The 15,318-nt window shown below is 34.0% G+C and overlaps 1 protein-coding gene across 1 annotated transcript in view; it reads left to right on the top strand.

Annotated features, from left to right (window-relative positions):
* The window catches only part of LOC113492458 (neurexin-1), a 169,168-nt gene that overhangs the window by 109,710 nt on the left and 44,140 nt on the right, over positions 1-15,318 (top strand). The window contains exon 5 of the mRNA XM_026869907.1: positions 1,669-1,810. Coding sequence (XP_026725708.1) covers positions 1,669-1,810 — 142 coding nt within the window. The remainder of the gene's footprint in view (positions 1-1,668; positions 1,811-15,318) is intronic.

Genomic DNA, 15,318 nt, shown 5'->3' with positions numbered 1-15,318 from the left:
TCCTTGAATTATACAATTTTTTGTTTGTAATAAATGACAAGAATAAAAACTCATTTTTGAGATAGAGTAATTTGGTTTTCTGCCAATCCCCTCGCAATTTTTAGGACAAAATTTTGCGTGGTAAAGAAAGTTTACAGTGAGCTTTCGTACATGTTACCATTCATATTTATTTATTCAAATACGTATTACACATTGTGAATATTAAATAAAGCAAATGCCTAAATTAAATTATGATCAGCCTAAAACTGTGTTAAATAATCACCTGTGTCTGTACAACAACTCAAAGAATGTTGACATTGTGGAAGCAAGATGCCACAATACACCGCATATATCTGCATCTCGCCTCTACAACGGCAAATGTTTTATTTGACTCTATATTAATTACCTAGTGTGTAGGGTAAGCGATAAGACGAAATTTTAATATGTAAGCATAAAAGGGGAATATTTAAGATAATCAAATACTCTAAAGGTGTATAGTATACGAGGTAGGTATACTGTATACGATTATAGTCTTTAATGCGTTTGTTTTAAGGGTTATTGTTTTATTTATAATAAAGTTTCGTTTATGTATGAATAGTACTAGTTCAGCAATTTTGATGACACTCTATTTTAGATATATGGATTTGGGAAAGAGGTCGGATAGCTAAAAATATTCGCGTTAAGTTTTAAACAATAGATTCGAGGGAGATTTTTTTGCGACAACAACCAGTAATTCCTAAATCAGTCACCGTAATTAACAAAATTTTGGTTTTAGTACGTATTTGTGCTCCAATTATAATAATAAAACAATATTAATCAATAAAAAGAACCTAAATGAATATGATGAAATTTGATTGAAAGGAAACAATTACGAAAAGTGTAGTTAAATTGTAGTGAATTAAAATATTTTATTTCAACTTTAGCAAAGAACGAAGTGGTATATTAAAATACTTAAACAGTTCCAATATACTATTGGTATTTGTATTAATTTGTAACTGTCCACACCTTGATAGCTAACTTGCTATCAAGTTGAATGTTAGTACCTGTCGTGGCAGAGCACTGGAACTTGCAGGAGCCAATCAGCAGCGATGAGGTTCACTGATTGGTCACTTTGCAAGTAGACATTCATTTATTTGACCAATCAGTATGTGCCTGTTTGAGGTAAATAACCGTAATAAGTATATAAAAAGTAGGTACGTTATATGGCGTAAAAGGGGATTTAGATAACGATTTTGTTTGATGTTTGTGTCACATTGCACGGCTTTAGTTCTCAACTCTTTTTCCATCTGTAAGTCTAGGCTAAATATTCAATTACCAGCGTCACATTTAAGAAGGATAAGGAAATAAGGATCTTACATGTTTTTTTATCAGTTTTCCGATAAAAATAATGTAAAGTCCTTATTTTCATACGTACTCGTACTTTATTTTCGTGCAGTTTAATAAATTTACGCAAGCACCCGAAATAACAATCCCTACTAACTATTTGAATTCAAAATGTTTTTTCTTAAAACTTTCAACAACCAAACGTTTCCATATCAGATACAGACATGTAGAAGTTATTTTTCTATTGCGAAATTCAAAATAATTACCTCGTAAAGTTTCAAAATTTTAAATGCCGATCAGACATAAAATCTGCTTATTTTCTACAAAAAAAAAATTGTAACGAAGCAATTGTTCTATTTGTTTCAGACCTCTCGTATAAGCAACGCAAGTGGCGATGCGTGTGAGCGGCGCGACCCGTGCCAGCACGGCGGCGTCTGCATCAGCACCGACGACGGGCCCATCTGCGAGTGCCGAGATGGAGACTACGAGGGAGCCTTCTGTGAGAGAGGTAAGTTGCAAATGATAGAAAAATTATAACAGAGACAGAGAAAGTAGAAAGTGAAATTCCTTGTGCACGTTTTCATCATAATGAATTTAATTGTTTTTATTTCATTTCGAAGTAATGTTTCTAAAGATTTTTTGCATTGACTTTATGAAATCTCCCTTTCAAGAGGGTTTAAGAGGTGGACTTACACTTCATGGCTGGCTTTAACCTAGCCTTTTTATTCATCAGCTATTATAATTTTGAAGTATATTAATTAAAGCAAATGCCTAACTTTAACTATAATTCTGAAAAATATGAATAGTTAAAACAAGTGCATAAAATAATTGGGTTAAAGGCATATTTCTTTCACGAAGCGACTTATTTTCATCATATTTGTTGACAAAGGGAGCATAAATTTTAATAATTTAAGTAAAAATACTGCCATTTTAACGCTCTCATACCCCATCATGTACGTAAATAAAGCTAAAGAGCTTCATGTTTAATCTTTCCCAGTGTTACAACTTTAATAAATAAGTAATTTAAATTCCCAAGATTATTAAATGAATATCACACACAAACGTCGCCATGAAACGCTCATTTCGGGATTAAACTAAGTCCTTAATCATGAGCTGACGCGTCGGATCCCGGCGTCACATTTCATGAGCGACTCGTAAACATGTCCCAAAAACAGTTGTTTCCCGACGACACTTTATTACAAACACCGTTAAATCCTTGAAAACACCATAAAAATTACCAACACATACCAAAACTCGGATCCTACAAACTTAACATTCGCGTGTTAATTTTCACTCACATCTTGAACTAGTTAATAAAACACGTTTACGTTAAACGTAACTGCGGCGTTAAACCAACCGAGGTTGAACCTTGGCTAATGCTCCATTAGTTGAAATGTCAGCTCTTACAGCTACTGAGCGAATGGTGCTCTAAATACTGAGTCGGCACGCGACGAGAAATGAATTTTACTTTGTTCCTGCATTTTACTTAAACCTAAAATGCTGGGGTATAAAAATCAAATCACTAACAACCGTGCAGTTAGTAGCAGTTTGAAATATAAACTTAATCTTCTTCATCAACAATCTTATTACTGACTACAAACGTTGTAAAAACGGTGAAAGACGACTCGACAGTCCTAGTTTGAGATGACGAGATGAGCCTGATTTCTTCGCTGTATACTCAAGAACACTACTGCTCAAGAACAAGGGAGATTATAATAAGATTGTTAAATCATTACCATCAACTCAAGTATCGCGATCCAAGGCTTTGCATAGGTCACAACCATGACCACGACACCCAGCCCTTCAACAACCAGAACAAACCAGTTTAATCTTATTTCACAAATAATAATGCTGTCTACGCCACTGTATATTGGCTCAAAATCTAGCAATCATTCATTGAAAATCAAGCATTGGCTTAAACCAAGTACTCAATGTAATATTTTCGTAATCCCATACTTAAATCACATACATTTCAAACATTTACTTACCAAATAACTCCCAAACCAGCTCTCCAGAGTCCAAACATATTGCGGTCACAAATATTTGTCTTTCCAAAGACCTAACCCTTTCGAAACTGCGTGTATCGAATTCCAAGCGACTTACTGGACATTCAATTATAAGTAGGCGCAATAACAGAAACCCTTTGTCCATATAGCTGAGTAAATGTGAAGGGCAGCTGTCAATCTTATGAGCGCTGACGTGTCTTAGCGTAGGTTTTGTTTTGTTTGACGCAGATAGTAAATGTTGTGGGGTTGTGTTTGTGCTGTGTAAACTTTGAAATAATGTCATGTATTTGGAGTTTCGTACTCAAAGGAAAAAAATGAAGTCTTAATAACTGATTGCTGTTTATGCGTCTGTCACAAATTTATTTTATGAGCTGTGTTATTTTGCTCGTCAATATATTCCTTGATAATGTATTTCTATTGCCAATGCAGTTTGAAATTCAGGATTTTGTGAAAATTTTTAGACATATTTTATCTTCCTTTTACATTGCATTTGGTATCTCATTGCTTAAAATAAACTCTCATGCTTTATTAGTTACTATTATTTAAGACGCACATAATTAAGTTATGAGTTTTACGTTGTAATCACCTAACGGGCTTGCAGCAAATTATTCTGCAGAAATATCTTCTCAGAGTTATCTGCATCGATACCACGTTCACGACAGACGCCAATCGGAAATTTGAGATATGATTCGGTGCCGGTTTTCGTCCAATTACATTCAGATTCTTGTCATTGCTTTTGGTCTGCCTCTATGTTCATTTGATTCCAGTTCAACAATTTAATTAGATTATTTTGAATCAATTAAATTAAGCATATAAATACTGACTTAAACACGCACACCCATACAAACGAAAATGCACACACGTACACAAATTAAACCACGCACACAGTCATGACAGTAACTTATACGATAGGTTTCATAATATATATGCAATGTTCTAAACAAGTTCATAATAAAATCAACCCTCGATGTCATAATTTTGTTGCATGTTTTACCCATACACACACACATACATGCGTCTACCTACTTCGTTTAAAACACTCCTCGTATACTGTACAATGAATGAAACTACGCTGTGGCAAAGGCTAGGGCTGTCAAACTTTTTGTTACCAACACGTGTACAGAACTAGTTCAAGTTGGAACAAAAGTTGGGACTCGTAGGGTTGTCAAACTTTCAAATAAATCGCACAATTAATTACGTTATAAGTTTGAGGGTCTGTTCCGACTTTTGTGATGTGATAGGGGTAACGTTTATTTATAGCAAACATACGGGTCTTAGAAAATGGTCTGGAAATCACAAAGTAAGTAAAACTATTTTTTTTTGTTGGTTTCTTATAACAATACATAGAAATTTAATGTTATAATGTCATATTTTTTCTTAAAACCCCTGACAGAACCTTATAGCTTTTATCACCCACAACTTTTAAACGGCTCGACCGATTTTTATCAAACTTATCAAAGAACTCTCGCACATAATGCTCTATCAGTATTCAAATCGTAGTCAGCATTAGTTTGACATATGAAACTTGATACCTTAAAGACGAAGGCATAACAACCGATACATTAAAATTATGTAAACACACATCACTTTGGATGATTAGACAAACATACATTTATATTATGTAGAGTAATATTAATATCAAAACAGCTTAAGGGATATCAAATATTTATCAATTAGTTATTATATAAAGTGCCTCTAGATAGGTACATTGTATATAGGAAGAATATAACTGAAAGTAGTAGACATAAAACAGCAGATACTTTAAAAAAGGAGAATATGAGAAATAAATACAATTGTGCGATCTACGAATACACGTTACGCGTAGCGGTGATTAGCGTGTAACTAAACGTGCAGCTTAATTAAAAGAAAAAAGCCTTAGCCCAACAAACTGCATCTTTACATTTAATAGAAATAGTTCATCGAAAAAATCAACTACACGACTCGAGCCTGCGAATCTTGGCTATATGGCCTGTTGGTTTAGTGTTTAGTGACCCTGACTGCTATACTGGAGGTCGTGGGTTCGATTCCCACCCAGGATAAATGTTTGTGTGATGAGCACGATCATTTGTTCTGGTGTCTGGGTGTAATTTATCTATATTATGTACGTATTTAGAACTATATGAGTATGTTTATCAGTTGTCTAGTACTCATTAACACAAGCTCTGCTTAATTTGAGACTTGATGGCGTTGTGTGAATGTTGTCCAATATTATTATATTATAACTAAGCTACAGATGTCACTGACCAAGAACTTGTCGCATGGCTGATTGTTAATTGCAAATATTGTCCGATTTGCAGAGCTTTCTGCATATTCAACATATAAACATAAGCATCTTGCCATAAAGTGAAGAATCATTGAGAGTTTAACATATTGCTTTTCACGGATTCTAGTTTCAAATAGGCTCCGACTGTAGGTTTATTACAATTTCCACCTTTAATTTTCATCTCTCATGTTATTTAGGAAGTAGGTGCATACTTACAAAATTGCCTTCATTCGAACCAGCCACCTTGTGCATACATATCCATTAAAAGCTCAAAGACGCCATTTCAGTTTAGTTCATAGTGATATTATTACATCATCCATGTATCAATTAGTGAAGACGAAGAAATAATGGCTGAAGGAAACTTATATCTAAATATACTATCTTAATAGATGGTAAGATGGCTGTCCCTAATCGCGGCAGTACGCCTGCCGGACAGGTAATAGGTCACTTAGTTTCCTTCCTTTTTCTCCTTTACCACTGCTGATAAGGTTTTATATGCGTCCCTGTGTAATATGTTACTTCTTTAAGCTTATGTGGGTATATTTAGAGAAAGTGATATTTTCTTTTTTGTGGCTTTACATGGTTTTTCTGATCTGAATTGTTAATTGTCGTAATATAAGATGTATGAGTGTCTTTTGCAACAAAATAAATACTATTCTCGTAAAAAGGGTCAATACAATTTTTTTTACTCTTTGTGACTGATCGACGTTTTCTCATAATTTGCAATACAACCTGAATCACGGTAGTCAACAATTTAAACGTCTACAAGGATCAAGTTACAATGGTTACAATATATAAGGCATAAAGTAACTTTGCCCTTTCCTCTCATCCATCCACATCAATAGAAAAACGCATAAACCTTACAAATATAAAGAGACTGACTACACAATTGGTCAAATACCAATTTCTATATAAAATATCAAAGTACTTGTGACAACCCTAGCACGGTGAAGGAAATGACGTCCTGAACACAGGCTACAAAGTGTTTCTCTTTTATTATGTATTGGTACGGTTCCTTTCACAGGCCGACGTGATTGTGGACTAAAAATAGACGTTGTATGGAATTAATGAGGCACCTAGTATTGTTAAAGGAGTTGTGGGTACAACCCTAAGTCTGTCTCATTTTGTCTAATGGCCTTTTATATGTATACTTGTTGTTGCTCGTGGCTTTGCCTTTAATGCCTGCTTTAGTTGCATAAATATAACCCACCTTAAATGAAATAGGATTGAAGTAGCTTACGTGTTAATCCACGTTATCAGCTACTTTCATGATAGATTTCAGCGAAATCGTGATATCCCCTTATTCGATGAAGACGTAACAACTAAACATAAACATAAGTTACAATTTATAATATTGGTGTCAGAAGATATATTTTGTACACAATTTTATCCATTTTGTCATTTATTTATGAATAATATACAAACGCGGACTTTGTACTTAAGGCTTGCACACTTAATACAAAAAAAACTTGCTACATTTAATCAAAGGGGCAACAAAACGTAGGTAAAAAAAATCTGATGTTAGGCTGAAGTGATGTGATAGATTGGCAGAACAAGAAATCTCATAAACAAAAACCTTAAATTTTATTTCGTGAAATTCGATTATGTCAAAATCCACTATTAAAATATATATGTACTTTCCTCATATTCCTTAAACCACTTTCCCATAGGACTGTTTCATAATAGCTTTCCTTCATAAAAAATTCAAGAGTAACTTAAACAAAACGTATAATAATAACATTGTTGACAACCCTACATGGATAGGAAATGACGTCGCGAAGTTTGGTCGACTACAAAGTGCTCTGTATTTATTTATTTACTTGCTGACATAGTGGTTATGAGAGAACTGTGGTTACTCTGCTAAAATTAACTTTTAATTGTAGAGTATTCTTTTAGGCTGTGCATTTTGTCGAGAAGATCGTAAATATGTAGTCTAGGATTTTGTTTCGTCTTGGTTCTTGTTTTGGAAACCATAGTAACTCTCTTTATTTATTTTTGGATTTTTTTATAATGTTAAATGATTAGTTTAGGTTGGGTCATCGAGCAATGACGCGTCAGAAAAACGCTATATCATCTTAGTAAGAATACTAGGGAACTCGGTGTTGATACTACACGTTTGGAATGACGTTTTCATACCTAGTAGTTTTGTTTGTGTTGTAGTTTTGTAGTAGTTTTGTTCAATTGTGGTTTTACATTTTTACATTTCACATTTCTCAATGACTTGCAATTATACACAAATAAACTAGGCACAGAAAAGCGAGTCGAGCGATATGGATAGCAATGTATATGTATGTACGTGTCCAAAGGGAAAAAATAATTTCGGAAACACGAAGCATGGAGAGACTCATTTCCCGTAGTAAGTTTCTTCAATAAAGTCAGTCAGCTGTCAGCTATCAGTCTAAAACCGATGCACGAAATTATATACCAGTTGAGGAGCAATTATAACGCCTCTTTGTTTCCTGCACGGAACTTTGCCACAAGGAAACAAGCTGGCAAAGAATCAGGTACTTCCTAGTTATTCAAGGAGAGTTATTAATTTCCATTCGCAGTGTGTTGCATTTGTCACTACCTGGGAGCTAAAATATATCATGTTTTAATTAAGGTTGTCTAGGAGTTTTTGTATGTCGTACAAGTTATAGAAAGTTGTGGGAACTTAAACTTAACTGGGTTTTCGATCTTTACCTAATGGCATTTAAAAGAGTGTTAATAATAATGCATTCAACTAGGCACTTGAAAATTGAATATTTTACAAGCATGGCTTCTTAACTTAAAATTGCGGGCGTTTCAGTAAATTTTGCAACATTGCAACAAATTTGCAACTACAATTAGATAAATTCCCATTGATTACTGCTCATTTGAGAAGTTTTTTTTTAACAACGCACTTGGGTTTGGAGTTCGTAACACAAAATCTTTCCTGTTTATGTTTTTAGAAAAAGTACGAAGATCTTTTGCTTTCAAATTGAACGGGAAAAGATGTACCCTATTAAAATCAACTGGGTTACGCAAAAATGGTTTTCTCTGCGTTTTTTCGACGGAACTCTTAGACTCGCGAATTCGACTCGCTCTTCACCAATTCTTGGCCTAAATCCCAATAAGTTTCAGTGACATCATGTCAAATGAGTATTGGTTTGTGGTTGCGATCTAAGGAAACCCTGCTGCGAGACTCAAAAACTAATGACAAAGATTGTTTTCATCTTCTGTTATTGAATATAGCAGAAATTCTCTTTTGAATTTTCAATTTACTATTCAAGATCGAGTCGAGAAAATAAACATTAATTTTGATCAACATTCGAAGCTAGATAAGATCACAATTATCTCGGAGCAACAAAGAACGTTCAAGTTTCATTAGTATTTTATTGCTCACATTAATCCCGTCAAATGGTCTACACTTGAAATATTACTCCGAAGAATAAGATAAATACGACCTTTTTAACGAAAAACAAATTATTTGTATCGTATTATATTCAGGCATAAAATTACGAGCAATTTTGATCCACCTTTATCAGAAATAAAAATCGAAAACGATTAACGTCAAACGCAAAATTGGTAAACCTTTTAAAAATGTATTGAGCAATAAAAAAGGATGAATATTTCAGACAACAACTTCAATTGAATGTCACTGGTAATATTTTTATTGCAAAGCGTCTTTTATTAAAAAAGCGTTTGGATGCATAAAAATGTTGGCTTTTAAAGTTTATGACATACTTTTAACGGCGAATAAGCAAGCTAAGCAGCTTTATATTAAATTTGATCCTCAAAATATTTTTCATATAACTAAGGATAGAGGATGGTTTAAGAGAGTGTTTTATTTTCGACTTTAAAGATATTTTCCGGGCATTTATATTGCAAATTTTACATTACGTAAGTACTGATGTAAAATTTTAATGTACAAGAAACCATTAATAATACATATTAAGGATTTATTTTGAAAAAAAAACGTCCATACGTCATTTATATTAAATCAAAAAAATAAAATTTACGCCTGGAAAAACAACGCAAACAATCTTCGATAAAAGCCAGACCATTCTCAGTACAAATTCCGCTACATTATTTTAATTGTTCATCCTAAATTGAGTGCATAAATCCTGGAGTATTATCGAGAAACATTCACGAAGTTGGATCGCTTATCCCTGATAGGATAACTTTCCGAATTTTGAAGTATGGCGAGAATATTCAGACGAAATTTTTCGGGATTCTCGTAAGTCTTAAAAGTTTGCTTTATGTGGCGAATTGTTCAAGATTCAGGAATTCAAAAGTAATTATGGGTTAATTTAGCAGTTTTGTATAAGGGTCAACAGTCTCGCGTGTTTTTTTTTTTCGAAGTGGTTTTAAACATTTGGTTAAGCGTAGTGATGTAATCAAAACACAGAGTGATCTAGGATTTTGGTGTCACTTAACAGCGCCATCTAGTTGGCTTACAAGTGACACAGACATATAGTACAGGCTGTTAAAACAGCCAAACAGATTGTATTATTTTTAAACAAACCCGTCTTTATCAGACCCCATCCACAGAATCACAAAGAATTCAGATTTATGTTAAACCTCTTAATTATTTAGGATTTAAATTTTATTTTTGCACCCTTACTTTACGGCCTTTTTTTACATGTTTTATTGTTATTATAATTTTGGGATGTACCCGAACGTAGATAAAAATGCCATACGTATTTTTAAGGTGGTAATAAACGGAACAAAAGGGGGTGATGTTTGGCTCCTGAATAATTTTAATGTCTTTTAATCTTGTTGCTTTATATGTACGAGTATCATGGTACGTAGTCATGGTGTATCAATGTGGCACAAGGTTTCTATTTATGCTATGTCATCTTTGAATCGTTTCCGTAGCTTTCGATTATTGATATTTTGTTGTTTTCACCCACCAGAATGTTTTCTACTACCTGACTGTTTTCTTTTTTTATTACATAAAAGGTAAGATCTTTAAGAATTTAAAACAGTTTTTATCATAAATTCAAAATAATGTAATGAATCAAAATAATTACAGAAATAGAACATCGTCAAATAATAAACAGACATACATTACGGTACAAATTTCATCTTTTTTTTCTTTTCGATTACTTCTTTTTCAAAGAATCCACAATTTTCAAACGCTTCCACGTACAACAAACAAAGAAGTCCACTGTAATCTTTTTAAAAGAATTTCCTTCGACATCAAACAGTTTATAAGGTCTAGGCATTTCAGTGAAGCGTCAAATAATTTATGCATTGGCAACGTCCATTGATTTCTTTATCGCGTTTCACGGTTGATTTGGCGGATCAAACCCGCAGTTTAGGGTTTGTTCAGTCGCATTATTCTAAAAAGGGGTTTCTTTATTGAGTCTTTTTTCCTCTTTATTTAAGAGATTTAGACGAAATGTATTTTTGTGAAGACCGGTCAGAGTTTATCAATTGTGTTTTGAGGCGATGCCTCAGTCAGAAGTATTTAACAATAATGGTATCTAATAGTCATTGTGAATTTGTCTTTACAAACAGACTTTTAAAGATTAAGAAAAATTAAAATCTTTACCAAATTACTATACAATAACTTAAATAAGCAAGAGGACTCTGATTGCAATGAAAAATTACAATTACAAAATACTTCGAGAGTGAAATCTAATTATAATTGTTCCAAACGATTTCCCATTCGATTATCCGTTTCACAATTATTCATAGTTTTATCGCTAATAACATCTCTGCTCATCCCACTGGAGGTCATAGCGTAATATTACTCGTTATTAATTTACTCAGCTCGGTTGGGTTGAAGCTTAACCCAATTAACTCGCATTGTCAGGTTTTAAGCGCTCATGTCCTGAAAGACACGATTTTTATTATAATTTTGTCTGTCAATTAGCCTTTGTATTTTCAGTTAATTAAGAAAATTGAGATAAAGTTGTATTTCTATTTTCATGACACAATGTTTGTTTTGCTGGTTTGTTAAAGCTGATTAATATATCCTCTATGATATTGAAAAGCAAAAACAAAATGAGCGGGATTAAGAAATGAACCGGTAATCATCTTAAACTAGTTATGAGTATTTCAGGTTTTACTGCGTTTCAGCAATTCCCTATTTACGTAGGCCCCTTGACTGCCCTTGATAGCCGAATGGTATAAGTCACCTCACCAAATCCATTTAGTAAATATTTACGTGATCCACAAATACAAGACTTGACGTGATTTGAATATATTTGACATCTCCAGCTTAGCAAGAATTAAATTTCCGCGAGAATCGCCTTATACATGCTCAATAGTTCAAGATAAAAATAATAAAAGCTAAAACAAAAACATTCCCATAAGCACGCTATAACATGCATTGACAAAATCAACAATATCTTTCCCATTGACAGAAACATACTCAACATACCCTCTACCCATGAATAGAAAACAAAAACCAATCGATCTCCCAATCTTAGTCGTATCTCATTCCGCAAAGTGCATTCCAATAGAGATGGAGACAGATAGTATGTATTTCGATTATCTATATTTCTACGCACAAACTTTCGTATCCTTGAATATAATCCCCGGGGAGATTCACATAACAGCCAGGGAAGTTACGGGGACTGCGGGAATCGACACAGCCAGTTATTTGACAAGGAATTTGTTGGAAACGGCTATTATAGCTTTATATAAATTCTTGGCTTAAGGAAAATTAGTAGATAACGTGTTTTAAATAATTAAAGATTAATGTGAAGGAAGGAACATTAAAAGGGTTGACGAATTAAAAACTATATGTGTAGTGGGATTAGGTTCCTTTTCGAGTATGGCTTAGATATTACTGTTTAATAAATTTTAGTAATTCATCGGCATTAGCTACCGAAGTTGTTTTACTCTTCCGTAGGTCCTTTTCTTCCTTTCAAACGAGATCTAGAAATAGATTTGAGCAGCTGTTTGCCGAACTTTTTTACTAGACTGGCATCAACAGGAGAAAAATAATGACTGATATCATCACTTCCACCAAAGATTTTTTTCCGCTTTCGATGTCGCAAAATCGACTTAATATATTTTTCATTTACCATCGGCAGAGAAGATTAGCACCCGTTTTTTCGAAGTATTGCAGAAGTTTTTGTTTGAATACATTTTCTTGGACCTCGGGTCTAGATTTATCATTAATCTTTGTCTTTAAGATAAAAACAGTTTTTTTTTATAAAAGCCCTAGCTCTAATGTGTTTGGTTGGTTTGTGGTGTTTAACATCTAAGGCACAAGCATTGAGATACACAAAACACAAAACTTAGGACTAGCTTTTGCAGAACTATCGTTGACCTAGACCTTCATTCGAGCATTTTTTGTTTCAATTAGTTACTAACGTAAATTGCCATTAAATACTTTATAACCTTCGGAAACAATTGCAGAAACATTAGGAAAACTAAGTAATTGTCGAAAAAATAAAATAACCTTAGAAAATACCGTTTCTAATTTCCTCTATGCAAATATGTGTAATTAACAAAGGCTACTTAGGTGTTCGTACGAGCGCACACAGAAGGCGCTTAGCTCGTGTTATAAATGATCCTCGTGCTGGATCATTCCTAGAAATTAAATTCAAACGTGTTGTTAAATGGCTCATTAAATGGAGCAGAAACTAGGGAAAATGCACAGACGACGTTGGATTATTTTAAAGTTTTGCATTCTGTTATTTGTTTTTAGTTTGCTGGAGTATTTGACATCTGATTTTTTTTTAATTCTCGCTTATGAAGTTCCACAGTCCTGTAATAAAGACCTACCTCAATTTTTTACAGAAAAACGGACCTCAAATCAGTAGAGTACTAATATAATAGTACTGTAATAGTCATTGTGAAGGCCAGTTGCGACCCATGTAAACAAAAAACGGTATTTGCGATACAATAAATAAAGTTTAAAAATCATTGAGAAGTGTGGTTCTGCTTTCCACCTCAAACTGCTAGACAAAGGATAGATGAGATGAAAAATAACATTGAACCGCATCAGTATTCTTTAGTGTGCTGAATTGTATATACTGACAATCTAGCGAGAAATTTAAAATGTGTGTTCAAAGCAGAAATACTTAGAATGAGCATCAGAGGATATTATCGCACAAATCTTGCAATGAACTAGCAAAAAACTCAACATGTCATTGTTGTTATGGGGGAAAATAAGAACGGTTAAATGCGACGATAAAGAAAAAAAACACTTAAAAATGTACCCTAATCATATGAATTACTTAGCTTAGCCTCAAACATTTTTGCCTCAATATTGAGTAACTTTCGTTATGTCACGGTTAATGAGAAAGATTGGCACAGAGGCACGGGTAGATGCACAGACAACATATTACATATGTAACCTTTATTTTAGTGACAAAATTACGTCCAGTTTTTATCACTAAAACTTACCAATCCCTAATTTGAAATGTCTCTTTGCAGTTGAGTTACTTAAAGTTTTAAAATCACAAAATAATCTTTTACCTATTTTGTGCGATGTCCAAGTTAAAATAACTTTAAATCAAGCTAAACTCTTAGCTAATGAAAAATCGGGACGGTTTTATAAAGAAACTCGGAAGGAAAGTATGTACGGGAATCTGATTCTCATCCGTTAACTAGGATATCAATCGGAGCCGTTGGGAAGCAAAAGTAAAAAGAATTTACTTTTCTATTCTTTTATCTTTTTATTGAATGACTATCGTTATACCTGGAGGGCGTTTGTTGGAGCCAGGGCTGTTAATGGAAATTGACTTTTATCCCTTGTGCGGAAGTCTCATTTTACTCTAATACGACTCCTGATTTATTAAGTGATAGATATTACAGATATTCCCAATTCTATTATTCCACTAACTCTCTAATAAAAAAGGCAGTTTTTAGTGTTGGTTGATACTTTGTTTCATGCGTTTTAAAAGCTTTTACAATATTAGTTAAAATTAAAAAAATATTGCCTGCCTTAAAGAGTGACAAATCCACTCAACGCCAGCCTATCAGGGTATCGGGCCGACGCCGACGTCATCCGATGTTCTCCGAACGCCCACGTACGAGGTCACTCGTGTCCCGAACGTTTCCGGGTCCGTCATCGTTCCCATTTCCTGTGACACGCGTCGTCCGCCATTATTCCAGCCGACGTGCGACGGAAATCACCGAGCGCACCCGAAGGCGATCATTCGGAAATTTGAATTTGGAACTGTCTAAGTAGCCGTTGTGTAGGGTTGACAGTTGGATTTTCTTTTTAGTGTTACAGGGCTTGGAAAATATACATAACCTTTTTGAGGTATATCGAAATATGCTGAAATATTCGTAAAATTTATGTGCCTTACTTCGTTTCTGTCAGATATCATCAGAATTTGAGGGAAAATGACATTACACAAATTCCAACATACAAACATTACTTACTGCAATCAAGATCCATACACACTCAAATATCTAAACAAAAGAAGACCGTGATTCTACTTCCACAATAGTTTTCAAACCCCAAATTCTCACCTGAATTCCTGAATATTTAATCAAATTCCGTGACAGGATTTGATAACCCTACCCACGTGAGTTAAATTGGCTAGCAAAGGGTGCTATGCAGATTTGTGGAACATCCCTGCTAGTGTGACGGTGCGATATTGAGGTCTCGTCTTGCTCTCTGATGAATTTGAATATTAGATCCGTTACCCAACCGTTTGCGAGGTTATAACGCTTTGGAAGATTAGTGAATGGAGTGATCACTAGATAATTATGATTCGTTGTGTGTATTTCAGCAAATCTTCTGTCTTGCACAGGACTGCATTAGGATTTGATGAGATTGTAGGATCGAAGTCTTTATGCCTCTAATTAGAT

This window comes from Trichoplusia ni, chromosome 4, assembly GCF_003590095.1.
Source record: "Trichoplusia ni isolate ovarian cell line Hi5 chromosome 4, tn1, whole genome shotgun sequence".
Lineage (NCBI taxonomy): Eukaryota > Metazoa > Arthropoda > Insecta > Lepidoptera > Noctuidae > Trichoplusia > Trichoplusia ni.
The sequence above is the reverse complement of the archived record's forward strand: the minus strand, read 5'-3'. Positions and strand labels throughout refer to the sequence as shown.